Source organism: Mizuhopecten yessoensis, unplaced genomic scaffold (assembly GCF_002113885.1).
Source record: "Mizuhopecten yessoensis strain PY_sf001 unplaced genomic scaffold, ASM211388v2 scaffold716345, whole genome shotgun sequence".
NCBI classification, from domain to species: Eukaryota; Metazoa; Mollusca; class Bivalvia; order Pectinida; family Pectinidae; genus Mizuhopecten; species Mizuhopecten yessoensis.
The window spans coordinates 680,110-707,403 of NW_018480070.1; the positions used below are offsets into that span (position 1 = coordinate 680,110).

General features: G+C 34.7%; 1 protein-coding gene across 6 annotated transcripts; it reads right to left on the reverse strand.

The window, feature by feature from the left end:
- Positions 1-25,764, reverse strand: LOC110443407 (ubiquitin-like modifier-activating enzyme 1). Of its 6 annotated transcripts, none has more exons than XM_021487614.1 (25): positions 25,551-25,764; positions 25,012-25,104; positions 22,906-22,944; positions 15,975-16,039; positions 15,399-15,567; positions 14,734-14,868; positions 14,247-14,353; positions 13,610-13,833; positions 13,058-13,155; positions 12,578-12,724; positions 11,957-12,235; positions 11,497-11,577; positions 11,006-11,327; positions 9,794-9,876; positions 9,172-9,285; positions 7,036-7,149; positions 6,364-6,510; positions 5,441-5,515; positions 4,445-4,643; positions 3,882-4,063; positions 2,625-2,711; positions 2,147-2,251; positions 1,711-1,794; positions 1,236-1,336; positions 1-816 (listed from the first exon to the last, which is right to left on the reverse strand). In XM_021487614.1, exons 2-25 carry the CDS (start codon positions 25,102-25,104, stop codon positions 681-683), a joined length of 3,186 nt encoding a protein of 1,061 aa, XP_021343289.1. In that variant the 5' UTR covers positions 25,551-25,764; the 3' UTR covers positions 1-680. The 6 variants fall into 6 exon arrangements, with proteins under 6 accessions (XP_021343289.1, XP_021343290.1, XP_021343291.1 ...); XM_021487615.1 differs by lacking the exon at positions 25,551-25,764 and adding an exon at positions 25,250-25,334; XM_021487616.1 differs by lacking the exon at positions 25,551-25,764 and adding an exon at positions 25,227-25,316.
- Positions 25,765-27,294: the final 1,530 nt, after the last annotated feature.

Consider the following 27,294-nt stretch of genomic DNA (forward strand, 5'->3'; position numbering starts at 1 on the left):
CTTTTGTGATGTATTTTTTTAATCATTTTTCCATTGATAATTTACACCAGAATACAATTAATACAGAAACAATTTTCTAACATAAAAACATGAACAAAAAAAATATGACTGTCTGCAGCACTTGATACAAAGATTTGATCTTGATACCCTACACAAAGGGAGAATAAAGGTATAAATATAACCCATTACATGATTGATATTATTTGTATGATTTATAATGTGAAATAAGTGCTTTAACTAAACTAAGACAATGAGGTTGGTCTGATAATGAAAATTCACTCTAATTTATTATCAAGGTACAAAATACTTCCTTTACACTTTTCATATCACATTTAATAGTAAAATTAACAAGAAAAGCTATCACTGTGCTTTAGAACTCATGAAAATTGGAGCACTCTTTCTTCTCTACACAACTCTATGTCTGCAAATCTTTGCAATACTATAAGCACTCTTTTGTAGAAAAAAACAAACTTCACCGTGTGTAGCCGTTTTGTACTAAAAGTACAGTTTTGTGAAATAAATTAAATAGATACACTGCCAGAATGTTCATTTCACTTATAGTCATAAACATTATGCACTATACCAGATGATGAAAGCATCATAAGATGGCTGCTCCTCTGATAAATCTTTAACGCTCCAGTTGAACTGAATGTCATGTGAACACTGTCGTCTACACAACTCTAAGGGAGTCGGTATTGGATGTATGGCACTTCCACATCCTCGCCGTCCTTATCATTACAACACAGTTCTAGCACCAGAGCCTTCACATAGGGGGGAATCTTCTTCTTCGACACCTGTTTCACCACCTCGGACATCCTACAACATGAATATATAATCTAATATCAAATGCATATGTGCTGTTTAACTTTGCTAGTAAAGATTACCAGAGAAATTCAATATAGTAAAATGGAAAATTCTCTATACATTTCACATCCATTGTACATTACATTTCCTACTAAAATTTGTACAGCAAAATGTAAGTTTTTCTTACGATTATCCACCGATTTAAAACATTTGAACCAGTTCAAAATATTTACCATGGCAGTATTTTTGCTTCACATAATGTTCTAGATTTCCACCACAATAATTTTTACACAGCTGCTGAAAATTTTGGTCAATGTATTTCAGTAATTTATTGTCCACCAAGCAATAGATTAAACATGTCACCCACTGGTAGGAACAAGAATGAAGAAATACTCTTCATATGTATCTTAAATAGGGAAACGAAATCTTACGGCATTTTCAGTCGTTCTGCCCGCTTAGCTGGGGACATGAAGAAGGAGTAGAGCATTGACACACCCTGAGACAACATTGTGATCTCCAGGTCCAAGTTGTTCTACAAAATCAATTCTGTATTACTCAACAGTCTATTTACAACCTATACTGTAAATGAACCAACTGTAAAATGTTTATATCTCTGTCAAATACATATTTACTATTATTGTCCTTTTATCTTTATAAACACATTTGTCCAGTACAAAATTTTCAAATATTTGTCGCGAGAGACTTGAAATTACATATTGGGCAGAATTGTATTTTCTTCCAACAAACAACAATGCGTTTTAGTGCTCATTTCCTAAGTTAAAAACACTGTTTATCTTAGGATTGGAAAGCATCAATCATGACAAATGGACGAAGAATTTTACAGCACAAATCATGAAAATAATACTTTTACTCTTTTGCAAATATTTTATACTGAAGTGACCTTACCTTAAAATGGTCAAGGAACTCTTGCAGTGTCATGTCCCCCTGAATCTCTATCCGGTCCCAAAGAGTGAATTCTTTGTCGTAGTACTGAAAACAAGAGTTGAAAACATTTTTTTAAATAAGGGTTATACGCCACAGGTGCAGATTTTACTTTCTAGACACTAGTCAACAAATTGCAAGTTGAGAGATAACAAGTGCACTGGTACATGTTTACAAACATAGCACCACTATTGATGATATGGCAGACCTGCTGTTATCATTATTATATAAATAAACAATTCTTTATGTGATAAGCAAAGTAAACAGAACCAGAACCTTTATGTAAGTAACAACTGAATCTACAATGAATGATTTAGAAGGGGATCTTGGTAAAACTTCCAAAGATATTTAACAAAGCTTAGAAAAAAATGCTGATTGACAGGGAACGTCATTGTCTCACCTTGTTTGTTGGAGCCAAAAGTGGTTCCGAGAATGCAAAGAATGGCAGTGCCAAGTTCACAAATCCGTTCTTGTACATTTCAATATTTTTGTGACCTTGGGCAAGCTGCAAGTACAAAAGCAATTATAGGTTATCAATCCATCATTTAACATAAAGACATTTTCTGTTACCTGTGTGTCATTATTCCTTAATATTTATTCATTTAAAGTACCTGCATTTTTTTCCCATCAAAACCCCAGCACTTGACCTCAAGAAATAAAAAAACATATCTTCTTAAATAAATGAAACAAAAGTATATTTGGACCACCACTCTGACTTGACAGGTTTTTAAAAACCAGTGGTAAAATAATGAAAATAATGCAATTTCTTTGTTAACTTGTAAAAAAAAGGTCAATATTTTCAATACTTAATTTTTTAAGTGGAAAAAGTGCACAAACTATGATCAGTTGATAGGGGAACTAAGCCATTATTGACTTACCTTGATAAGTTCTATGCCGACTAGTCCAACAACCAGAGCTGTGGTTGTCGCGATAGCTGGAATGATCTTCCCTGCAATCAGTTTACTCTGTAGGATATAAAGGTAAACTTTTAAAAAAAGAACACTAAAGATCTGTTAATGTCTGTAATATTGTCTGCCTTTGATCAAAGCCAATGTAACAATATCAGTGAACAATAGTACCGCGAGGTGGAACAAAGTACGCCCGTCGAATGCCATATAGTGTTGTATACTTTCTTACATTGAAGTAAGATATGCTATAAAAATGTAGGAGAAAATTTTCGGACAAAAAATCAAATACTGAAATGAACAAAAGGCAATAAATTTTGCAAAATCGTTAATCCAAAATTCTTTTAAGGGAGACGCAACTTCATATATTGATTATAATGTATACCAAGTTTCAAATGGATCAGTCGAAAAATGTAGGAGGAGATTGCCAGACAAACAAAGTTTACACCGGCCGGACAGACGGAGTCATACAATAATACTACCGTCAAATTTGACGGTCGTATAAAAAGTCAGTAGAACCGACATATGTTCCCTAAATAACATCCTGATTATGAAGCATATGCCCTATAGTAAACATCTGTTAAGATTCCAGAAATAAACACAAACAAAATTTGGTTGATTTCTTCCCAAAGGGCATCATCCAGTCAAGGTTGGTTTTGATATATATGTAGTACCCAACATTTTCCCAAAGTTTGTATATTTTAATAGCCACTGTGACCCCTAGATCAATTAGCTTATTTACCTCCCCTTTTGTAATCATTCACAAAAATCTGATTTTACATAGGATAAATATTTCAAGTTATCAAACCGGGAACAATTAGTTTTGGACACAGGGAAATCCAGTCACAGATAAAACGACAATAAGCTCCTGAAAGTATTGTTTTCAGGGAGAATAATACAGCAACTATTTACCGCAGATAAACTTTATACTTCTCTAATTGTATTTAATAGAACATTTGATAGCTAACTCAGCCAGAGTAATATATGCACCACACCCCGAGTACACTCACAGCTCCTTACCAAGGGTAAGTTCAGTACCCCCAGCACACTTGCAGTTCTTTTACAGATTAAACCCTACACCCCCTAAACACTTGTATTAATATTTTTCGGTCCTTGACTCTATGGCTTGCAGATTAATATTTGCATCCCTCCACTATCATATCATAGAGTTAGCTAGTAGCATGCACCATTATAGGACTGGAATACAAGCAGCCATCAGCTAACACTCACCTTGTGTCTATCTGCTGGGGTGATGCTATAATTCTCTGCTCTCAGGTTAGAACAGGCTACTATAAAGTCCATGTGGAAATTTGTGTCATCATCCTTTTCAAAGTCTATGGCTACAAATGGGATGTCCTTCCACTTTTCTGGAGAGCCAAGCTCTTTCTGGATATGATCCAGTTGGTCAAGATCTACAAACAAGTACATTCTATTTATATCTGTAATACTTGCATGATACATCAGCTGATGTCACGCTGCTACAATCACCTGCACAGTGAATTGTAATAAGACAAGCAGAATTGTAATAAGACAAGCAAAGCCAAGAAAAAAACAGTACTTAGTTTCATCCATTTAATGGCATTAATCTCAGCTCACTCCAGTTAATGAAATTAACTCTATATTTATTTGATTGATTCATATGAATGAAAATGAACTTAACTGCGAAGTCTAATAAAGTCAGTGAAGTGGAAAATATAGGTCACAGTGACCTAAATTTGATAGATCGGTGTAGTACTCGAGATATATGCACCAATGAAGCTTGATAACAAAAAAAAATATATGTATTATCATACCAGAGTTCCCTCCACCGAGTCTGTTAGACTCCACCTCAGCATCAGTGGTTTCAATCCTCACTCCCGATCTTGGTTTGAATTCGGGGACCACCACTTTGGAAACCATTTCCTTGACTGCGTTCCTGTCACGTACTTGCTTGATGCCATACATCTCTGCTCGCAGGTTCGCTGCGGCACACACATAGTCCATGTGTACTTCCTATACATCATATCAAAATACATAAATTAACAGCTTATACAACATATATATCAAAATACAACGAATATTCTTTATAACATACCAAAAAACACTTATAAGCTAAATGGAGAACTGCTTGATTGCTGAACTTTATCTTTTCAAATGAAGGAAATAGGATTACAGCCGCTTTATCAAAATGAACAGGGCTGGATTACCTCCTCTTTATCAAAGTATGGCAAAATATTGTAAGCAACCCATAGTTGCCCACCTCCATACAAATTCTGGTATCAAAAAGTGAACATTTTGCCATCCACAGAGGAACATGCACAATCTATTTGGCAACTTAAAGTATTCTAGATATGCTCCTGACAAAATGAAGCTAAAAGGACCATAGTAATGTATATGGTGGAGCACAAGACCATATTTCAGTAGGGGAAACCTCAAGATCCCAAGAGGTACTTTCATACAAAATTCGGCAACTGCTGGCGAGTATGCCCTTGACAAAGCTATGCAGTTTAATAAAGGGCCATAACTCTGAAAATAATTCGGAAAGAGACTGGATTTCAGTATGTGACGCTTCCCAATAGAAACTTGCACGATAAGTTTGGCCATTGCGAGTGGCAGACTATATAAGATATGCCCCGACAAAGAGACGCACAGATGGAACAAGTACCAGTGGTGGACTAATTCATATTAGTGGATTACTTTTCCCCTTAATATTTCGAATCAAATCAAGTCAATGAACAGAAAATGTTCTGTCATCTTTATTAAAAACAAATTTTCTTCATTTTCCTACCCAATACCGATATTGTACTTACATTGTCTGCATCGAAATTCAACGGATGTGGACATCTCTTTGGACCAGACCAAAATGGTGCTCCTGAAGTTGTCAACTAGAAAATAATAAGTACTGTTTTTATTTGGTATATATGTTAATGGTTTGACCTAGTAATTCATATGGAGGCATACAATTTTCTCTCTCTTTTTCCTGTGTGTAAGATAGAGCTGTCCAGGGTAAGAAAGGGTTGAAGGAAATTTCTATCTTACACCCCATTTCATGTGACGTGACATCACAATGGCTCAACAATGACGCGACGTCACAAATTTGGAACTCTCCGATGCCGCAATGAAGGCGACGTGATGAAATTAAAACATTGTTTGCAAATATTGGATATGCTTAATCTGGCTGGCTGATTCGTTTTTGTCTCAAAAGCTCAGGGGGGTAATTTATATTTTCAAAATGTTGGCCAGTCCAAATGCATTTCCATGATTTCTGGTGGTTGGAATGAGAGAAAAATACTCTTTCATTCCCAAGGGTGTAGGATAGGAACATTCCACCCTCGGGATTTTCAAATTTGGCAAAACCCTCGGCTTGAGGGTGGAATGTCCCTATCCTACACCCTTGGGCATGAAGGAGTCTTATTATCCTTAGAGTACCAGCCAAACAAATTTTGAAAAATTATGCAAGTCTGACCCTATATTCATAATTACTATTTGAAAATTCTCCAGTCCTGACACACAACATTTGTAAGCCCGGGACATTAAGCTGATGTTACTGTAAACCTTGCTATGAAATAATGACAGATGCAACACTGGTTGTTCAAAATCAAGGAAACGGCTCCATTCCATACCTGCTTATATCACAAGTACCACACATTGTGTGTCAAATCAAATTCACCCAACACTTTTGTTATTCAGATTAACATGTGCATATTTTATCACACAAGACATCTTTTCTCACCTGATCCGGAGGGAAGTTAAACAGCAGCTGGCTTATATTATTGTGGTAATTGACCTGGAAAAAATTCCGAGCAAACGACACGCAGTCCTGGAAGTTGTTGGGTCGTTCACTGATCAGGGCTTTGAAAACTGTTTCCATTGTGTCAACCTGTGAAGTTATAAGTTAGAACACAGTGAATATAATTCACAATACTATTGTTAATAACTTGTTATTGATTTAGAAAGGAAAACAGTTTTTACCACCGTTTTTAATACAAGAAATGTTCAAGTCGGTGATTTTTAAATATTACAAAACACAATTGTTTTCACATCTTATGCAAAAGCTTCATAGAAAGTCTTTTACTTTATACAATATTACAGAAGACATGAACAATTTCTAGGAATTCATTTACTCATCCATGTATTGATTTCAAAAATGTATATAAATACAAAATAAAAGCACAATGGTGAATTTTCAATTTGCTTTCAAACAGTTGATTTGACATTTTTCATCAAAAAGCAAATAGGATTTGATTTTTTCCCAGGGATGTCCTTTGTCCATTTTTACCAAAAGTTCAATAAGGAAACTAAAACAATTAATCAAAACCTATTAACGCCCTCTCCATAAAAAGGCAGCTTTTAGTTGTCCTTCAACTAGTCACTATGGAGTGATTTTCTGAAAACATTTCCTTACACAATGGGTGCCTTGTAGCTTAAGTGTCCTCTCCATGAACTTTGGGTCGTTGATATACTGAAGAGCTACTTCTACTGGTTGATTGAAGACGCCTTCAAACTGGTCTCGTGCCCACTAAAAACCAATTTATTTTAATCAGCATTACAATAAGAACAAAAAGTAACCTGAAGAAATTATGTACCGGTATATGAATAACTATAAATGTATTTGACAAGTTATTAACTTGTCTGATAAAATATCCTCTTCTTATAAAAACATCCAGTTCTTTAAATGGTGATTAAATGCAGTGCTTATTAGGCATCCATAGGTACTAACAATAAATTGATGATTTGATACAATTAAAGCAAGCAGTACCTGGGTCTTTATTGTGTAGATCTTTTCTGTCATTGAAGAGCTTTTTTACATGTATTTTCTGTTTATTAAATTTGAAAAAGTATTTCCACTGATTAAAGGGACATCACGTGAAAAGGCGTTTTTTTTTTAATGAATATATGTATTGTATGCACTTCCACTTATGTTACCACGCTATCCCCATATTCATAGTCCGTTCCAAATGTCCAGTTTAACCACTTGAATTGTTCGGGAAAGCCCTGCTAAAAATAGCGCCGATAACGTCACCTGACTAGGCAGTAAACACAAGTGGTGCGAGCAAGATGAAACGGTTTTCAAAGGGGCCCCCCAGAGAGGGGCCGTAAGGCAACTGCAACTTCTTACCGCACTATGAAACTAAGTTATATGATTTCTAAGTCCGTATTCAAACTTATTGAACAGTAATTATTCATCATTAGAAGTTTATTGCACACTTGCCGATATTCAGAATTTAAATTTATTTAGCTTTAAACATAAATTTGTTGCCAATAAAATTAAACAAGGGATGGGGCACAAGTTTTTACAATTTATCACAGCCTTCTCCCTTCATACATTTACAATCAAATGTCAACAATGATAATAGGCATACACATAAAGTAGATATATTTAAATATATATTGAATTTGGTACCGGAATGTGGCCGGTACAGATGGTACGGGGCTAAATACCTTCCCTACACCAAGGGACAAACCTTTCTGATTTTTTTTTATATGTTGCCGGTGCAGTGGAGGCCGGGTATTCATATTAGTACTAATTTAAATCTTGCATGTAAAAACAAAAATAATCGTTTAATTCAGCAATATAATTAAATCATACCATTTTATTGAACCCGGTAATATTATAAATTATGTAAATCCACGGACTTCGATAACACGTATCTCGGTGACCCAGAAAATACGCCGTGGGCCATCACAACAGTTATCCCTTGGAGGGCCTCATGGAAAAATCAAACTAACCAGTCACTTATCCCTTCCTTTCGCATAAACCACTGTATAATTATAGAAACACAAAGTAAACTCTCTCCAATACATGCCCATTAACATATTAAACTAAGTTCATCTGTGTTCAAACTCAGACAAAGATACTAGCGAGCTTAATAGTTTTAGATATTTATTCATAACATAAACAGCGCTAGCATTTCTGTCGATTCCATTTCAGCTTAACCGGCTATCCGGAAGAATACATGCACCGTACTAACTGCTACGGCAGTTATTTTCTCCTTTGAATACTGCCCACCTGCAATAATGATTCCGTAACGTACTCCTTGCGCTATCTTTTGACCATTTGGCAACTTTTCGTTTCGTAGCTGACACGGTACAACACTTTTCTTTCGCTTACTTCACACGGCCAGTCATTTTGTTTACAAAGAAATGGTGTGCTATGCGCATGCGCTAGTAGAGGGAAATCCCTAAACAAAACGTTGGTCAGACAGGTAGAAATACCGATGATTTTCTTAGATTTAATCATTTTTATGAATCTATTTCAGCCAAATCCGATCGTTATTTTCCATAAGGAGTCTCACTTGATATGTTTATGTAGTATTTGAAAAAAAGACAAAAAATAAAGTTACTTCACCGTGATGCCCCTTTAACAGTTTACTAGTAGTTGGACCAGTGGAAGATATTTCTTGGAGATCTGACACAAACAAAATTGGAAACCATGAGCTAACATGTGCCATCACAAATTCGAACTATACCAATCCTATAAATTTAACAGTGCACAAGACTATCAAAACATTAAACAGATGATGTTAAAATGTTTCCTTACCTGTAGCGTATGTTCAATCGCGTTGGGAAAGTTCTTGAGGGTACAGGTGGGTATGGATTTCTCTGGTGGATCTTGCGACGAGGAGTAGGACTCCGTAACGTGAGGAATAACTACCTGAAACAACACATCATACGTAACTTTGTAGGAGCAATAACTTAACTAGGGGAAAGGAGGGGAGTTGTTGTTCCATGCTTCTACACATTCCATTATATCTGTAGTGTGATACTTAAAAACTGTAGCAGACATTAAATATCATAGTTGTTTTTTCTAGTAAACTCCATGTCCACAAAGCAAATATAACAGATTGCTTTATCACCAAAACTTTGAAAAAAGGAGGTAATGCTCCTCAAAATATATTTTCGATATATTTACTAGTACTAACTCCCATTTCAGTAAAACCATTAACATCTCATTATACTGCTATCTTTTGTTTAATGACATTTTTGCAACATCGATTTTTTGTGGTATATCAAGGGAGACAAGTGAAAAGAAACTGTCCAGGAAGAAGGGATTGGGGACCAAGGAATAAATTGGTTGTAAGAAATGTGCAACATGATACGAGGGGTATAGCAATTATTTTTTACTGTAGTTCTAAATGTTGCTCAACTATACAGCAACTTACTTGTACGTTTCCCTTTGTTCCTAGAGTACCAGACTCCAGTAAAGGTTTACGGTAGTATACACATCGTCTGTCCATGTACATTCCTGAAGAAAAACCATAGAATCCATATAAACTTAAGTATGTTGTAAGGCAAAAAATACCCAGGAAAATCTATTTTTCAAAATTATTTTTAATTTAGAATTTTCATTTTACCCTCCCCTTCTACATTTTAAATAGATGTCCAAGGGACTTAGCGGTCACCTGAGTTATATTATAGGTACTAGTAGCTCAATTTCATTGTTGAGATGTACAAAATGTGGGAAACAACATGTAAACAAAGTGAAATACAATACTTGTCATGTCACCAAAGGATAAGAACTTTAAAAACTATTCAAATAAATTATTTTGCTATTGAGAATTATACCCTCTCCCTTGCAGATGACCTGGGGATAATGAAATTTACAATTACCACCCTTCCAGTCCCTGGGAACGAGGCAGGATCTTATTTTCTCATATCATCTAATTGTCATCTGGCATCGTAATCATTCCTACCATGTTTGAATAATTTCCTGCTGAAAATGGATAAAATAACCCCAAAATTGTTTTTCCCTATATAAACTAAACTTTACCCCCTCACTAAAGGAGAACTGATGGTCCGGGGGTAATAAAAATCAAAAAATAAAGTTCCTGACAGAATTTTCATCTATGTATAGAATTTGATTGTACTACATCTGAGACGGAAGAAGATTTAAAAAAAAAAATGGTTTATTTTCCCTTTGGGCCCCCGCCATTGCCCCTGGGGTTTGGGAAGGAATCCTGATTTTACAATTGGATACCATCTTCCTCCAAGGATGACTCTCACCTAGTAAGAATAAATTCCTACTGAAAAAGAACAAAATATACCCAAAAGTTTTATTTCCCTATATAAACTTAACTTTACCCTCTCTCCAAGGGAGATCAAATGGCCCAGGGGTACTGAAATTTACAATTTAAATAAAGCCCCTATTATCTTTCCATCCATGCAGAGATATTGACTGTAGTTCCTCTGAGTTTGGAGAAGAAGATTTTATAAAATATTGGTAAATTTTCCTTTTGAGGCCCCCTGGGGTTTGGGTAGGTATCCCAATTTTACAGTCTCATCTACCAAGGATGATTCTGACCAAGTTTGAAAAAATTCCATCCACTGATTCTTGAAATTTGAAATTTCGTTTAGACCTGACAATTAATACCTACTTGCATCAACATTGTCCAAGGCATTAGCAACACCATCGAGCTTCTCAAAGAAGTCATCAGTGTAGATGTTTTCTGTTTCTGCTCCCACACGGTTCTCCTGTGACAGGATATTTAAGTTGGGGTTCATCTCTTTAGCAGCATTGGCCGCTGTCGATGACTTGTGTTTCTGTATGTCCCAGGGTCGGAACAAGAACTGCCTGTTAAGGTTAGACTTCTCTATGATGTCCATGTCGGTGACAATGATTTTCCCACCTTCTCCTGCCCCGAGACCCATCAAAGCCCAATTCTTCAGCATTTCACAGCCAATGGCTCCCGCTCCAACCTATAATATAACATATACATCAAGCTCGAGTGATCTGTATTTATTCAGCTAACATTCTGTTGCAAAGGACATTTGGGTCTAGAATAAAGCTTAGAACTTTTTAAATCCATTTTACATCAGAGAAACACATAGTAAGTTATATATCTATTTGAAATGCTAGTGAACTTACCAAGAAGTAATTCAATGAGCCCATTTTCTTCTGGAAATCCTTTCCAAATACAGCAACCTGTCCATCATATCGACCATTCACCTGTCAAACAACAGAACACTTGCTTGACAAAAGGTTACAATATAACTGTAAACTATACTGTAATATTTACTTTGTTACACTATCAAACTTCAGCAAATGATTGAAAGTGTCATTTTTTTCACATTTTTTGGGTTTTCTTGATTACAAGTATGCTTAGTGCTTAGTGCCAGATCATCAACTGTCAACCTACCTATGACAGACTGAAACTGTTTACCTAGTAGTTAGGAAGTGTCTTCATGCTACCCCTATATGTCTATTTCTGAAATAACCTTACAATAAATCAATGACCTTTTCTCAACAATCAAAAGCCGTCATTCAATTTTTAAAACCTGCCGGTGCAATCAACAGCATTTCTAGCACTTTTGTGATGTAGACTCACCGGTGCACAAGACTCCTCAGTAAGGACTGTATCCTTGTCAGCAGGAAGGCACTCCAATGCGTCAAAATACACAAACTGGAATATAGGGTTAAATTTGCCAGAGCAGGCTTTCATCACCTCCTGGGCTGTCATGCCTCCAACAATGGCTGCCACAGGACATATGTCACCTCGGGCAGTGTAGGCCAGCTCTCGCAGGACATCGTCATCAAAGTCATCCACCTTGGCTTCAGATTTACTGTTGACTTCCTTCACCATGGCAACAAACTCATCAGCGTCAGCCTAAAACATAAACAAATATATAGTATACTGATCAGTTTAAGATGATTCTTCCTTTTTTGGCAATTGGTCGAAAAAAGCATTTTGAAGTAACTTATAAGTTTGCTTGCTAAATCAGATTAGTAATGTGGATGAAGTCTGGACTTGTTTATATAATAAGAATTTCTTTTATTTGGAATCAGGTAAGAAGAAAAGGAAGTGAAATACAGAAAGTTGCAAGCAATTTGCAAGCAATTTGCAAGCACTCAAAATGTCCACGACAGTTTGAAGGTGTTTTTCATCAAACCAATACCCTACAATTGCTAGATAGATGACAAGAATGAAACAAGTGACTGGAAGAGGTACCTTGCATCTGCTCCTTGGTAGACAGCCCTTTGCCTTATTGAACTCAGTAAGTGCCTGAAACGCTACGTGTAACTGGGCTGGACGGTCAAACTTGGCGAAATCTGTGATCACACACTCTGGAGCTTTCAGAGATTCGGAAATAGATTTCTGCAAATAAAGTTACTTCATGTTTATTATTTTTTGCTGATGATCTGATCTATCTGGTCTTTATTCTTATTGTTGTATTAACTGTTGGATTGGTATTTTGTTTAACGTCCTATTAACAGCTTAGGTCATTTAAGGATGTGCCTCCATGTGTGTATAGTGTATGCATATTGGAACAAAAATTTAAAAAGATCTAAAATTCATGCAATGTTTGAAGATTAACCGTTGTTACATTTCAGTTTCAACATTTTTTATTTTTTCTTTTATCAACAGATATATTTACCTATGTTTCAAATAGCTTTACAAATGTAAACCTGCAATGTATTGTATACTTACAAATGTAACTGTTTGTGGCATCTTGACTTGCGTGACCACACCTCCTCGTGCATAGTCGGAGAATCCCGATGTATCCCCAATGCTGAATGTAAAGGGTCCTATGATGGAAAAAAGGTGAAGTTATTTTTCTATTCCACATATTCCCCTTCTGATCACATAATTTTCTATGTTTGCCTTTTTACAGAAGAAAAAAAGTGTGATATATGCTCTGTTACTTTCTGATTTAAAATATAAAAATAATATGGCAACTTTATGATTCACAAGCATTTGCACAGGGAGTTTCAAATTATAAATGAAATACTCTGCTCATTGTTTTAATGTCATTATGTGTCCAGTGTTTTCCCCGTTTCAACTTTTCGTCTCAGGAAAAGTTACATAATCCTTGAAAGAAATTTTAAAAAAGATCTCAATATTTATGTGACAATCACTTTAAAATGTGATTGACAAAATTATTAAATCATTATTTCTGGAAGCAAAATAAAAGATTCAAAATACAGTATTGTACCAAGACGAGAAAGGATAGTGAATTACATTTTCACTAAACTTTCTTACCTAGAACTTTGATTTTGCGTGGTGTACAGCTGTTGAGCTGTGTCATTCCCTTGATCTCAGCAAAGGTAACATGGTCGCCATCCGAGTAGCCATGTCGAGCCTCGTCTAGACAGGTCACTATACCATCTGTGTCGGTCGTGATGGAGGCAACCATATTGCTGATTGGCTGTTCTCCATCGTTATCGTACACTGTAAACTCCTCGCCAAAGTCACAGAAAATCTTCCTGTCGACAGTAACATAAATTACATCATTGATGGTGGGCTAAAAATATACCTTTTTGAACAATCATGTAAATCTTTTGATCTATGAAACTGAACAATATTCACAGCACAATTAAAGGGCCTTTACCATATTTGATGCTTTCAAATACAGAATTGAGGAAGTACATACTATTCTGAAACCCATTCAACTGGTAAGCAATGAAAACACCCTCCTTTAAACCGTATTTTACACACGGGTAAATGTGCATAATTATAAGCAAATGTCGACAGAACCAAACTTATGGGGATATTTGCACAGACGATCCAGCTCTGTGCCATAAGCATAAATTATCAGACTGTTATTTCCTCATTTATTGTTACATTTTCATCAAAATAATTATAAAACAAATTGAACAGCATGATAAACAACACTTACCCAAACAAACCCCTTGATTCCGAAGCTATAAAGCGGATGTTATTGGCATGGCACATGTCTCCAATTCTCACTTGTTCATCCGTGTCGGAGTTGGTCAGCACAACCACCTACAACAAGATAATACCAAGATAATTTTGATCAGTGGCACTAAGAAATACAATGGTTTACAATGGAAAAATCACAAAAAAATCACAAAAAATGCTACTTCTCTGCCGTGTAAATTAATTAGTTAAATTGTCTCAATACCCATTGAGATGTATACCCCTTAATCATCAACAGAACAGGAATCAATCCTTAATGGCCATCACACTAAATGGTTAAAATATGAAATTGAGAAAGTTTGTGACTATGTATTAAGGAATGTTCTCTCTGTTTTGTGCTCACTACATAGGGCTTCATCATTTCCAAGACTGTTGGAGCACACACAGTGAAAGTGACTTCATGAATCATGAAATAACTGTGCAAGTCAAACAAATTCTTTCCCTACCTGAAATTTCTTAATGAAGTCCTCTGTTAGCTCCTCGGTGTGAGAATTAACTGGAACATAATTATTCAACTCTGCAAGACGAGGGAGGGAAACAACGGCACGGTTCTTTCCTAAATCAGCCTCTCTCAGGAAAAACTTTAAGTAAAAACAGTGATGCTTACAAGGAGCAAAACGAAAAGATTAAAAGGATAAGACGAAATCATTTTCTCCAAGGTTGTGGATATATATATCCAGAATTCAGTAAAACAATACAATATAGATATCAAAATAATAAAGTTGGAAATAGAAAATATGACTTCCATCAACAAGAACAATATATTAACAACAATTGATATGTTAAGTGTTTCTGGTCTTTCTAGTCTATTGATTATTATTTGACAATGTTAACCGATTCTAAACACTACTTCGTATGTGCAAATACATCATTTTTCACAGTAAAATATTAAGTCAACAAATATACATACAAAATACATGGATAAAATATCTCCACTCTCAAGAGGAAACAACTGAAGTTTTTTGAGTTCCTTCTTTTAACTTCAGTGAGACTACAATCAGCACTTTCCATAATTTGAGCTGGTGTTTTTACAGAATTAGCACAAATATGAAGATAAAATGTACACTTCATATATAAAATTAAAATGTTTTCTTTTCAAAAGTTTTCCTACTTGTGAACTAAAATCCATCCAGGCAACATTCTCCGTGTCTTGAATGGTTACAGACTTGACTCCGGCAAGGACAACATTCTTTGCCACCTCCATACCAAGGCCTTTCATCCCACAGATAAGGACATTGGAGTTCGCCATCCTCCGCATGGCCTCGTGTCCCAGTACATATCTAAAAACAAAATACCAGAGTATATTAGTGTGCTTAAAATTGTATTTTTGCTTTTTGGGCATCTTGAATAAATGGCTATTCAAATCTTTCCAACCACATACACAGCTCTTCAGGTATAATATATATGTATCACAGATAGAAATGGGATTTTTTAATCAGGGGTTTAAGCTTCAGGAATGGTTTCTTAATCACTACATGGTTAAACTTTATTTTACAACAGTTATTAAGTTGTACTCTTACGTCGGAAACCAGAGTACCCAGAGAAACCAACTTGGTCAGGCAGGTGACTAGAAACCAATCACATCTAAAAAAAAAAAAAAAAAAAAAAAAAAAAAAAGGGGGNGTGCTCTATACTACTAATGTATTGGAAAGAACATCATAAGAAACATGAAATACAATATACTTACAACTGTCTGGAATACAGACTTTCATCAATGTCTCCCTTTTTTCCTGCCCCATTTTGTGCCATAGTCTGAAAGACAAAAAATAAAATAAAATACCCACAAAAAACATCCTTTTAAAGGACTTCAATTTGATAAAGAACTGTGACCAGTACCTGCAACAAAGTGGATTAATTATAGAATCTTCTCCTACCTTGAGATTATGACAGCGAAACTCAAACATTCTAAGCGATTATTCTAAATAAACACTCAAGAGTGTTGAAGATTTTTTTCTGTGGCACTCTCAAAATAGGGGATGATTATTTTTCTCCAATACCACATTGAAAACTATAGCTTTCAGCATTTGTAATCTGTATTTATTCTGGATTTGTATATGACCTCTAGCCTCCAGTTGAAAGAGCTGATTGTGTGTTGTGATGTCATATGCGTTTGTTCTAGTGACATCATAGTATTGTTTCTTTTAACATTATGTCTGCCATTCCCTAGCTAGGGGTTGACAGAGAAACCATACCCTGGTGCACAACAGAAAAATTAAAATTATCAACAAGTAAAATTCGGTGAATGGTGGCCCTTATGGGAGAATATATGTTTCAGGCATCAACTTTCACTTCCATCTTTAAATTTTCACCCTATTTTATAAAGATTTATTATTGCATGCCAATTAAGCAGCAAGGGTATTCAATTAATATAATTAGTCATAGTAAACTGAAAACAGCCTAATGCCGTATAAATATTTTTGTGTCTACCCAGGGAATTGTTCCACATTTGCAAAACAGAAAGTCGACACCCTATATAGCTAGTAATAATTATCATACACCCATGTAATGGTCAATTTAGAAATTCAATCAAAGCACAGTATTACCATATATAATTAAATACATTTTGTAAATACAGCAGTACAAACTATATACATAATGTTTATGTTAAGCATTGTTCGTCTTGGTACATAATGTTTACTGTAAATTTTTATTTGTTCCATCTGAACCAATTTAAAATCACAGAAAATTTAGCTTCACCTCATACCGAAAAGATTTCAGACAACAATTATAATCATGACATGAGAACTAATTATGATGCATCACAGAATTACATTGTATGTATGTGCCAAATGTTATAACTGACCTTTGAAACAGTCCTAGATGTCCATATAAAAATACAAAACTACTTTATATATTATGTCTATAACATACAGAGCTCCAGCTCAACAGGAAGTATTTATTTAACAGTGTACTACCTAGTTCTCTGACCCCAATAACAGTTTCAATTCCAGGAAAGCATTGTATTTCAGGAAACTGTAGGAGTGGCTATAAAGGCGATGTCTAGAACATTCCACACCATGACATCACTATCTGTACTTTCATTTTACAAATCTATATATAGCTATGATGATAACTATAGTAGTAATAATTATATAGATGTACTTGTAAAATTGTACTTTCAGTTTACTATACATTTACATTTGTATAACTACACTCACAGCTACAGAACATGGATACAAATATACACGTACTAATCAGTAAATAATTATATAGATGTACATGTAAAATTGTACTTTCAGTTTACTACACATTTACATTTGTATAATTACACTAACAGCTACAGTACATGAATACAAATATACATGTACAAATAAGTAGGTCACATCAGTTACATGTCTACAGTTCTTAGCCTTAAGCAGGTTTGCAAAGATTAGAATTACCAGTACAGTATAATTTAAGATATAAAAATAGTTGTTGTGATGTCTTCTAAACCAATTTTTCAGGTTTACTTTGTACACATGGCCGGTAGCTGGTAAAATACTCTCTTACTATGTACAGATAGACCTTTAATGAAAAAATTAAAAGAATGGATATGAGGTACTATATAGATACATGATATATACAAAACCTAATGCCTACTTTGTGTTTGGACATACGAAACTTGAAATCTTATCGAAACACCTGATTTTTACAAACTTTTCAAAAAAAAATCAAATTTAATCTGATTTAGTTTCTCTTTGAAAAATAGTTGTTTTCTGGTTTACTAAAGGATGCTGATTTAGTCACAAACAATACCTTTAATGCCATCTTACAAATCTCATATGGTAGTAGTGTAGACCTTGAATGTTAAGAAGGGTGTTCAACTGGCTGCCATTTGTAAAGTGTGCAATGAAAATATGCATTGATTTGTCATTACTGTGGCTTTAATGTGGGATAAAAATTAATGCTGTCCAAATGATAGGCGTCACAACAATGCTTTTATTTATATTCAACTAACCTTGCTCTAAATGTATTTTAACCATGATCTTTGCAAACTCATTTATTGCCAATGTAGATACAATCACATTAACCATGCAAATACTTTTGTACTACCTACAATGCAATGGATCACAGCAAAGTGTGTTCACCGTTTTACTAATACACATATGCATGTATGAACTTATACAATTTGTATGTACTAGTACAATTTTAATAATGGTTTTTTTTTCAATATGTAAACCTGATTTATGTGCAAGTTCAACGAGGAAAAAAGTGACACACACACACACACAGGTTAATAAAGTGTTTTTTTTTTATTAAACCTATAAGTTTTGAGTCTGTTCCAATGCCAGTTATGAAGTGGAACAAAGCATGTCTGCTCACACAATGCCAGCAGCATGCTACATTATTGATGTCTATGTAATCCTTTTTGCTTACCCTGATGAAAATGATCGATGAAATATAACCTTAGCTGACGTGAGCAGGGGGAACCAACAATCAATTAAATGATCTTTGGACATAAATTTGCAAGCAATTCAATATATAGTATTTCTGGTCTTTGTTCTCTCAGACCTGGAGAAACATGCAATTTTTATACTGCAGGTAACTAAGTTGAAGCAGAGTATGTATATTGTCAAGTATATACATATCATATTATATTAGATACATGTAATGAATGTTATACATGTATATTGGACAAGCTCTTTTTGGCCACGAGGTCCAAGATCAAATGCAGTGATTAACCTTACAATTTTGAACCCGGCTGGTATATATGTTAGAAGGCAAGAATTGGGATCCTAGTGACATTGGGGGAAATTGTGTTGGACCTCTAACTAATCATGTTCTTTAATCATTCTTATCTACTGTAATACAGCAACTAATGCATTTTTTCAAAACTTTATACAATACTTGATGTTCCACAATATCACATGAACTCCATGACACCACTGCTGTGAGAAAAAGAGTCAAAATATTGGGTATGCTGTTACCGTCACATTTGAGTGATTTATTCGGCCAGTTTTAAAGTTGAATACAGAACCCCACCCTCCTTATAAAAAAGAGCTTAATTTTCAAAAAAAAAAAAAAAACAGAAAGAAAAAGAACAAAGAGGAATAATTCCTCCAATTACAATAAAAAAAATATTGCTTAATTTTCCCAATTTATGTTACAAATGTGTGCAACAGGCAGCAGTAAAATCGAAGTAGAAAAACACACTGAACTTATATAAAAAAGATGTGCATTAAAAAGTTTGGCTTACCATGTGCATGCATCAACTTGATCAAGTGTACTGTGTTTGCACAGGAAATCAAGTACTTCCATCTATCTGTACTATTTATATAGATTGTATCTATAATGTACAGCAAAACATACAATTTATAAAGATGGTATCTAGTTGTCAGCCAAACACACTAGTGTATAGTGTCCAACAGTGTTAAGTTTAGGTGGTTAAGAATAGGAAGATCTTAGTAGTTGGCAAGAAAAAACATCTCTTATTGATTAACAGCACATCACAGATCTAGAAAAGTGTGAAGAAATCTGTTTAAATTGCAGAATGCACAGCAATTCATTTTAAGTCAATTCTGAATGATATAAGGAAAATTCCTCTCAATAGTTTTTAGTCATTTTTATGTGATAGTTTAAATTTTGTGAAATCATTTCATTGATGAAATATTTTATTCACTTTCATATTTGCTATTTTCCATGTCTGTGCTGTTACTTTCATGTATATATGTATGTATATAAATGAATTCTTCCGTAGCTTACATGTCTCTTACTGGTCATGACTTTTTCACTTCAAAAACATGTCTTAATATTTCAATGATAAATTTTACATTAATTGGTCAAAAATTAGAACCGATTTGTTTAATTTTTAACTTGGGCAATTAGACCCATAGGTTCTTCCTTATTTTCTTCAATCTATGAAATGCTGTATTTTGACAAGAAAACAATAAGGACAGAGACTTTCTCAAATGAAATGATAAAAAATGTTTTATGATTCAGCCTGTACGACAGTCATGACTGACTTTGATTACTAAATGAAAATGAAACAAATACAACTTATAGACAACTAGTGTAACAAGGCAATCCATAGTCCCCCACCGGCAATAATTTCTATATTTAACAAACAGTACACTTACATGTATGTCAGGATGTACCTCTACTTTTAGGAAATTAAAGTATCCTGATACATACTTCTTACACTCCGCAATCCCAAGATGGCCTTGTACACCAAATCTGGTTTAATTTCCCCATGTGAAGTAGTATAGAAGATATTCCCCGGACAAACATTTTCAAAAGTGATGGTCAAAGGTCAAGTTATAGGTCAGAGTGACCTTAATCTTGCACTCTGTAATCGTCAACTTAATCTTGCACTCTGCACTCGTCATCCCAATATGTCCTTGTACACCAAATCTGGTAACTCTAGGTAAAATAGTATAGAAGATATGCCCCTTCTTGGATGAAAGGACGTACAGACGGAGTGCAAACATATATCCCCCTCCCTCGAACCGTGGGGGGACTACTAATCATGTACGCCTTGACAATACCTCTTTTGACTTTAATGTTGAACGTTTGCCCTGGTGAGCTACCAAAGTCCTTAAAAATGGTAGTTGTTATATTCCCTGCTTAAACGATCAGCATGGATAATCCTAGAGGGGGCAATGGGGACATTGACCCCACAAAACTGAAATTGACCCCTCCATGTTCCAATTTTCTTTGACTTACATAGAAGGACCTCTCTTAATTTTGATATTGACTATAAATTGCTGAAAATGGCCTACTGTCTCAAATTCCAGGATTTTCCCTGCTAGTTCAGCCGTTGTCAGTATAAAGTGACCAGATGAAATGATGTGCCCCCTGGGTGCCTTCCCGTTGTATTTCGGTGAGATGTTCTGCCTTGATAAAATAACACTATATGGTGTACATGTTCTGTAATTATAATTTATGTAATGTATGTACACTCCAGTTTAAAACTACCAATTTTGACATCAGTCATATACAATAAAATACCTCCTTGTGGATTATAACTTTCAAAGACCTGCATGTTCATTATTTAAAATCCAAAGTTTCCAAGGTAACTTTTTCGGTACAGTAGTAACTTTATAGGTTTAGTGGATTGAGTCTTTCTATATATATACCCAAGCCTAGCTAACCTTTGATAGATTTGACTGTCTTGAATATGAATCAGATTCTATGATTTACTTTTCACTATAACCTGAAGCTATTTTTAAATCATATCTTGCTGCTTCACAGATATAAAGTAATTTCCAATAGCATCCGTTTGACTGCAGAGATTCATTGACCCATGTTCTGACTTGAATGAACACTTCTGAATGAACCAGGGATATATATTTGAATTGATGCCTGCAAGGTTTGAGGAAGATATATTTTGCCCTAGATTTGAAGTAGCTATGGGTCAGCATAGATAAGTAAAATCACAAAGTAAAAGGTAAATGTATTAACAACCAACTTCTATATTAAACACATTAATAGCTGCAGTATTTATGGTGAACTTTTGTCCCATTTTACTGCCGAAAAACAGACTATTCCCCGAGGAAAAAAGCACTTTATTTTCCAAAAACAAAGACAAAACAAGGCATAACAAGTAATACAAATCCCCTTGCATATAAACCTGAACTTGTTCAAGCAGTGTTTTAAACTAAATTTTACAACAGCCTGTTCTTTTATGAATTGGGAAAATATAGCATTATTTTTATTAAAATTGGGAATAAATTCCTCATTTTGTTGTCATTTTGGGAAAATAAGGCACGTTTTAGCTAGGAGAAACAGCCTTTATTCGTCTGTAAAACCCAGCAAAAAAATTGCTGTCAAGGCATTGTCATACCAAACACTTGTATCAAGTTTACTGAAATTCAATTGAGTAAGCGATGACCAAGTTTTTTTTCTAAAAATAGTACCGGTAAGTGACCTTGACCTTCAACGTAGAAACTTGTTCGAGGCATTTGAAATCGTTATAGAACGATGACAAAGAGTGCAACATACGTACATGCAGGTTGAATCCCATATCCTCCTCTTGAACTTTCGTTGAGAGGGGATAAGAGAAACGTCTTCCCAATTCTAATAGAAATTTTGCTATATTATCCTTTAAAGTAACTTTAAATGTACCATATACATAATCATCATTAATTTCCAATCCATTAATTTACAATGTCTACAATCTAAACTATGGTAGGAAAAACAAAAATAAAAAGATTTCAAATCACCTTACAAACCAATTAATGAATCATAAAAGACAGAGGTTCAGTTATATTAAACTTTCAATCTGGATAAACATGTCAAGGAGCAGGTTGAGGAAAATAAGAAAAATCAAGAATTTTTATATTTATATATATTGTATATATATCTAAAATGTTTCATGTACCAGATAATTTCTGTAATTTTATATTGTACATGGTGTGCCCGATGGATAGACATCTTGAGATCCAATACCTTATACATGTAGATGTACATCTAATTCTTGTCAAGATAGAAATCTTGAAACACTAGTGCCGTCATTTAACCTGAAATTGGAATCTTTATATATTTTAAAACATTGGAACTGAGAAATTTGTTTTATGAAGAAATTATTGGTTTAGATATATGTGTTTTTCAACCTGCAAACTTTAACACATCAAGTGAGACCGGAGAAGGGATAGCTGCAGTCACACCAAGGATTTACAAACAAACACAACAACATTTACCATAGGAGCCTTTGCAACCTTTGAGCCCATACACAATACCTGAAAGTAGCAGAGTGATATAACAGCCTTATTGTATTGACATCTTTCATTAGTATTGTCATGTATGTGTGTGATAATAAAGAATATATACTACATACATTTACATTAACTGAGATATGGTTTGCGCGGTCTCCTTTAAAATCTTTATAGCATCGTCTTAATTAAAGTTTATATTCAAATTCTATTGGCAGGTACATATTCCCAAAACAGTATATATATCATTATATTATTGTGTGCACTTCATACACATGTATATAATTTGATACATGCATTGATTACGAGTCCGAAAAAAAACAATTGTGAAAGATGTTTTGAATAAATTTTACTCTTTTAAGCTTAGCATTACCCACCAGGCTTCAAAAACAAAGTATAATGTGACAGTGCTCAACATGGAACAGTCTGATATAAGTCTGTATTATACAGCATTTGTGAATTGTATCTATTCCAAAATATTTGCATAAAATGACTAATATGATGAGGTACATACATGTATCGTGTGGGACTTTGGTACACATATACTGATCATGACCACAAGTACTTCTTAGATCAAATAACAACAAGAAGTGACATTTACGACATGGAAGATCAAGAAATAACCTACATTTTGGATTGTTATTGGGTACCTGGCATTGGTAAATGAAAACTCTGTAATTAGCCTTTCCAGTTTGAATATTTACACCTTTGATGGTCATCATGCAACTGAATACACCAGGCAAAGTATTTTCCTCAAGCATGCATGGCTACACTTCGTTATTGTAATCAGTATAATTAGGTCAAACAAGTTGTTTATTTTTCTTTGCACGTCAATATCATTGTCAGGCCTAGAAGTGTAAAAGCAAATGCAACAGGAGTAGTTAGGAAGGCTGAGCAGCACAATCTGCTATTTCAACACAACCCTTCATACCGCCCATCGACTTGCACTTCCTTATCCCTGCAAAGACTTGTATCAAAATTGTAAATATAAAGAAAAATTGAAGGGTCCTCTTACTAAGATATAAGAGTGGGTTCTAAAAGGTACCCCAGGGAAAACATGAGTCCAGGGCCCATATTCACGAAACCGTTCTCATGCTGAAGTATGTGCTCAATAGACCACCTTTTTAATTTGTAACACACTTACAGCATGTGACACAATCAAAATGATTCTAAAACAGTATTTGACTAAAACACTCTCCAAAATTCTTTCAAATCACTGACAAAATGTGAAAATATTTAGTAATATATTCCTGTAACAAGAAATTGGGCTTCAACACAGAATCTGAGGTTGAATACGAGAAACATTTCATGAATATGGGCCAAGCACTCAAATATATGTGTAAAAGAAAGTTAGGTAATTTGTGGAATGAGTCACTTAACAATCACCAGTATTCCAGAAGATAATATGTAGGGATAGAAAACATAACACCTAACATTAAATATTTGTTGTTTTTGAATCCAGGTTATCCTCGACATGCTTCAATATCCTGATTTTATTAGAAACTTTTTGTCATTCCACAACAATTCCAGAGAGGAAATTTAAAACAAACACTTGTTCTATTGAAATCACATTATTGTGAAAGTCATCATATGACCTTTGGAAGAAGAATAAAATCCAAAACAAACAATTTGTCTCGGTTGCATCGCAATCTAAATGGTAGCCCTGGTAGAAACATATAGGTCTGTTGTCATTAAAATATCAAAGGGAAAATGGCTAAAATAGTGACAAAAAGAAGAATATATTGGAAATAGAAGATCAACTGACCAGGATCTGTAGCTTGTAGTATTGACATTTATCATATATAGTTTAATATTTGAGGTGGAAAATCAAGAGATTTTTATTGATCTTAAGGTGGATAAAAATACAGTAGTTAGCATCAAATTTGGTTTGGTTATTGAAAAAACGTCAACAAGAACATGTGGATGTAAGATAATACTGACTGTACTTGGGCCCTTTCATAGAAGAAGCCTGCAAGTTCAAAAGATGATCCGGTTTGGGTCACTGGACATAGCCTCAATTCAAAAGGCAAAATAAAAATACATCTATAACAAATTAAGCTAAAGAAAGAAACCAAGTAAAAAAAGTAAAATAACCTCCACTGAGTTCGACGATGCGTTTTCAGCTACACACGACTCTAACCGCGGTTTCTTGGCTGGGGGGTCCTCAGAATCGGTGCAACTGGACATCTGAAATGACACAAAGGAAGTCGAATTCATCCCTTACGTGAAGAGCACAGCGGCAAGATATGTGTCTTACTCTCCGTTTGATCAATTAAACTCACTGAATATACTACATAAGTATATGTCACCTGAATAAAGTTGCGAAACTGACCAGGAAAACTGCAGACGTTGCAGCTAAGCGGCTAAAAATATGGCGGACGTAAGGGAGACTGTCAACACGTGCGGCGGAGGGAATCGAATACTCTCGGACCGAAATAAATTATTGAGGCTCATTTGAATAACAAAACAAAATGTCAATCGAACACAACTGATCATATTCTTATGAAAAAACAGAACCCATAATTAATAAAAGAAAGAAAATAATGTGGAAATAATATGAAAACGTCACTTTTCAAAAGGGAAAATACCGGCAACCAAACAAAATTATTTCACCGATTGTTGAGACCACTTACCAAACTGCACCGGAGAAATCTGTCGCCTTACTTGAAGTGTTCCACGAAAATTATGAGAATATTCTTAATAAACAGCTAAATATATAGGTACTTTAAGTTATAAATAAATCGTATGCCACAAGAACAATGGTATCACAATCCCTGCTTATAGTGTCAGTGGATATATTTGACGATGACTTGGTAATCGGTGCGTATTCTACTTCCTGTTTCTATGTCATCCTGTAGCATTGTGGGTAATAATGATGATGTCACACACGCTAGCTTTCATTTTCGCTTTGTCTCATGCCAAACACAAGAAGACCTACTTTAGCCACATTTTATTTTAGCACTTTAGTTGCTCTACATACATTATAGTTTGAAAAAATAAAATGTGGCCATTACTTGTGGTTCTGAACAAGGTCGAATAAAAACAGGTTTTATCATGTTTAAAATTGTCCAATATACGCTCTAATTCAGGATATCGTTATTAACGTAGAACATTCAAACTGCATACTTTACATAAACAAATATTTATACTTTTAGTATCGACTGGTCTCAGGACAGACATACATTTGTTTATACTTGATACAATAATGAGAATTAAGCATCTGGAAAATATAAATAGTTTAGCCATATAATGGATTACAGATTACATGAAGGCGCGTGTCAGTATAAAATTATTGAACTCGTTAAATAAATTCGATATGACATATTGCTGGAGCTAGTGGAATTATTAAAATTTAAAACCGAGCCATCCGATCCAAATTTAGAAGACACGTATAATAAAGTGTGCAATGCTTACAGTTTACACGAATAAAAATAGAATAATATCAATGGCATTGTTATCTTCAGATTGGAAATTATTTCTACACGGTAAAGAAATATATTAACTAGTATCTGGCAAAGAAAGCCCAGTCTCTTTATATTGAATAACACTTCGCAGATCTAGAGGACGTGAAGAATTCTAGAATGCACAAAAAATAAATATAAGCCAGTTTTGAGTAATAATATAAAAACTCCGTTTAACAGATTTATAACAGAATGCGACTATAGCTATATAGAGTACTCCCTCGAGCAAAGAAACGCTAAAACTCGTTCATGCACAGGGGCGGTAGGATAGGGAAATTCCGCCCGAGGGGTTTTCAAATTTGGTAAAACCCGAGGATGGAATTTCCTTACCCTACACCCTTGGGCATGAAACGTATTTTTCTCTCAATCCAACCACCAGAATAAGCTCAGAAACCATGAAAATGCGTTTGGACTGGCCACCATTTTGAAAATATCAATCCCCCCGTGCTTTTTAGACGAAAACGAATTAGCCAGCCAGATTTAGCATATCCCATATTACACTGCGCAGAAAAATGTTCACATCTTTCTAACGTGTACGGTAAATATATCGTAAAAGGTTTAAATTTCATCACGTCGCCTTTCTCCGCATTGCGGCATCAGAGAGTTCCAAATTCGTGACGTCACGTCATTATTGAGCCATTGTTACGTCACGTCACGTGAAATGGGATGTAAGATAGAAATTTCCTAGCTCTATCTTACACACATGGAAATGATAGAATATTCCCAAAATGATAGATGAAAAATTTACAAATATATCACAATTTCAATAAATGCAATTGCTGTATTTTCTTAATATATATATGTACTTGAAGGCAGAGGCTTCTGTAAATTTAGACAGAATAACACTGTTTCCCACCCAATCTGGATATAAATATGAAAGGGCAGGTTGAGGATAGTAGGAAAATCAAGAATTTTC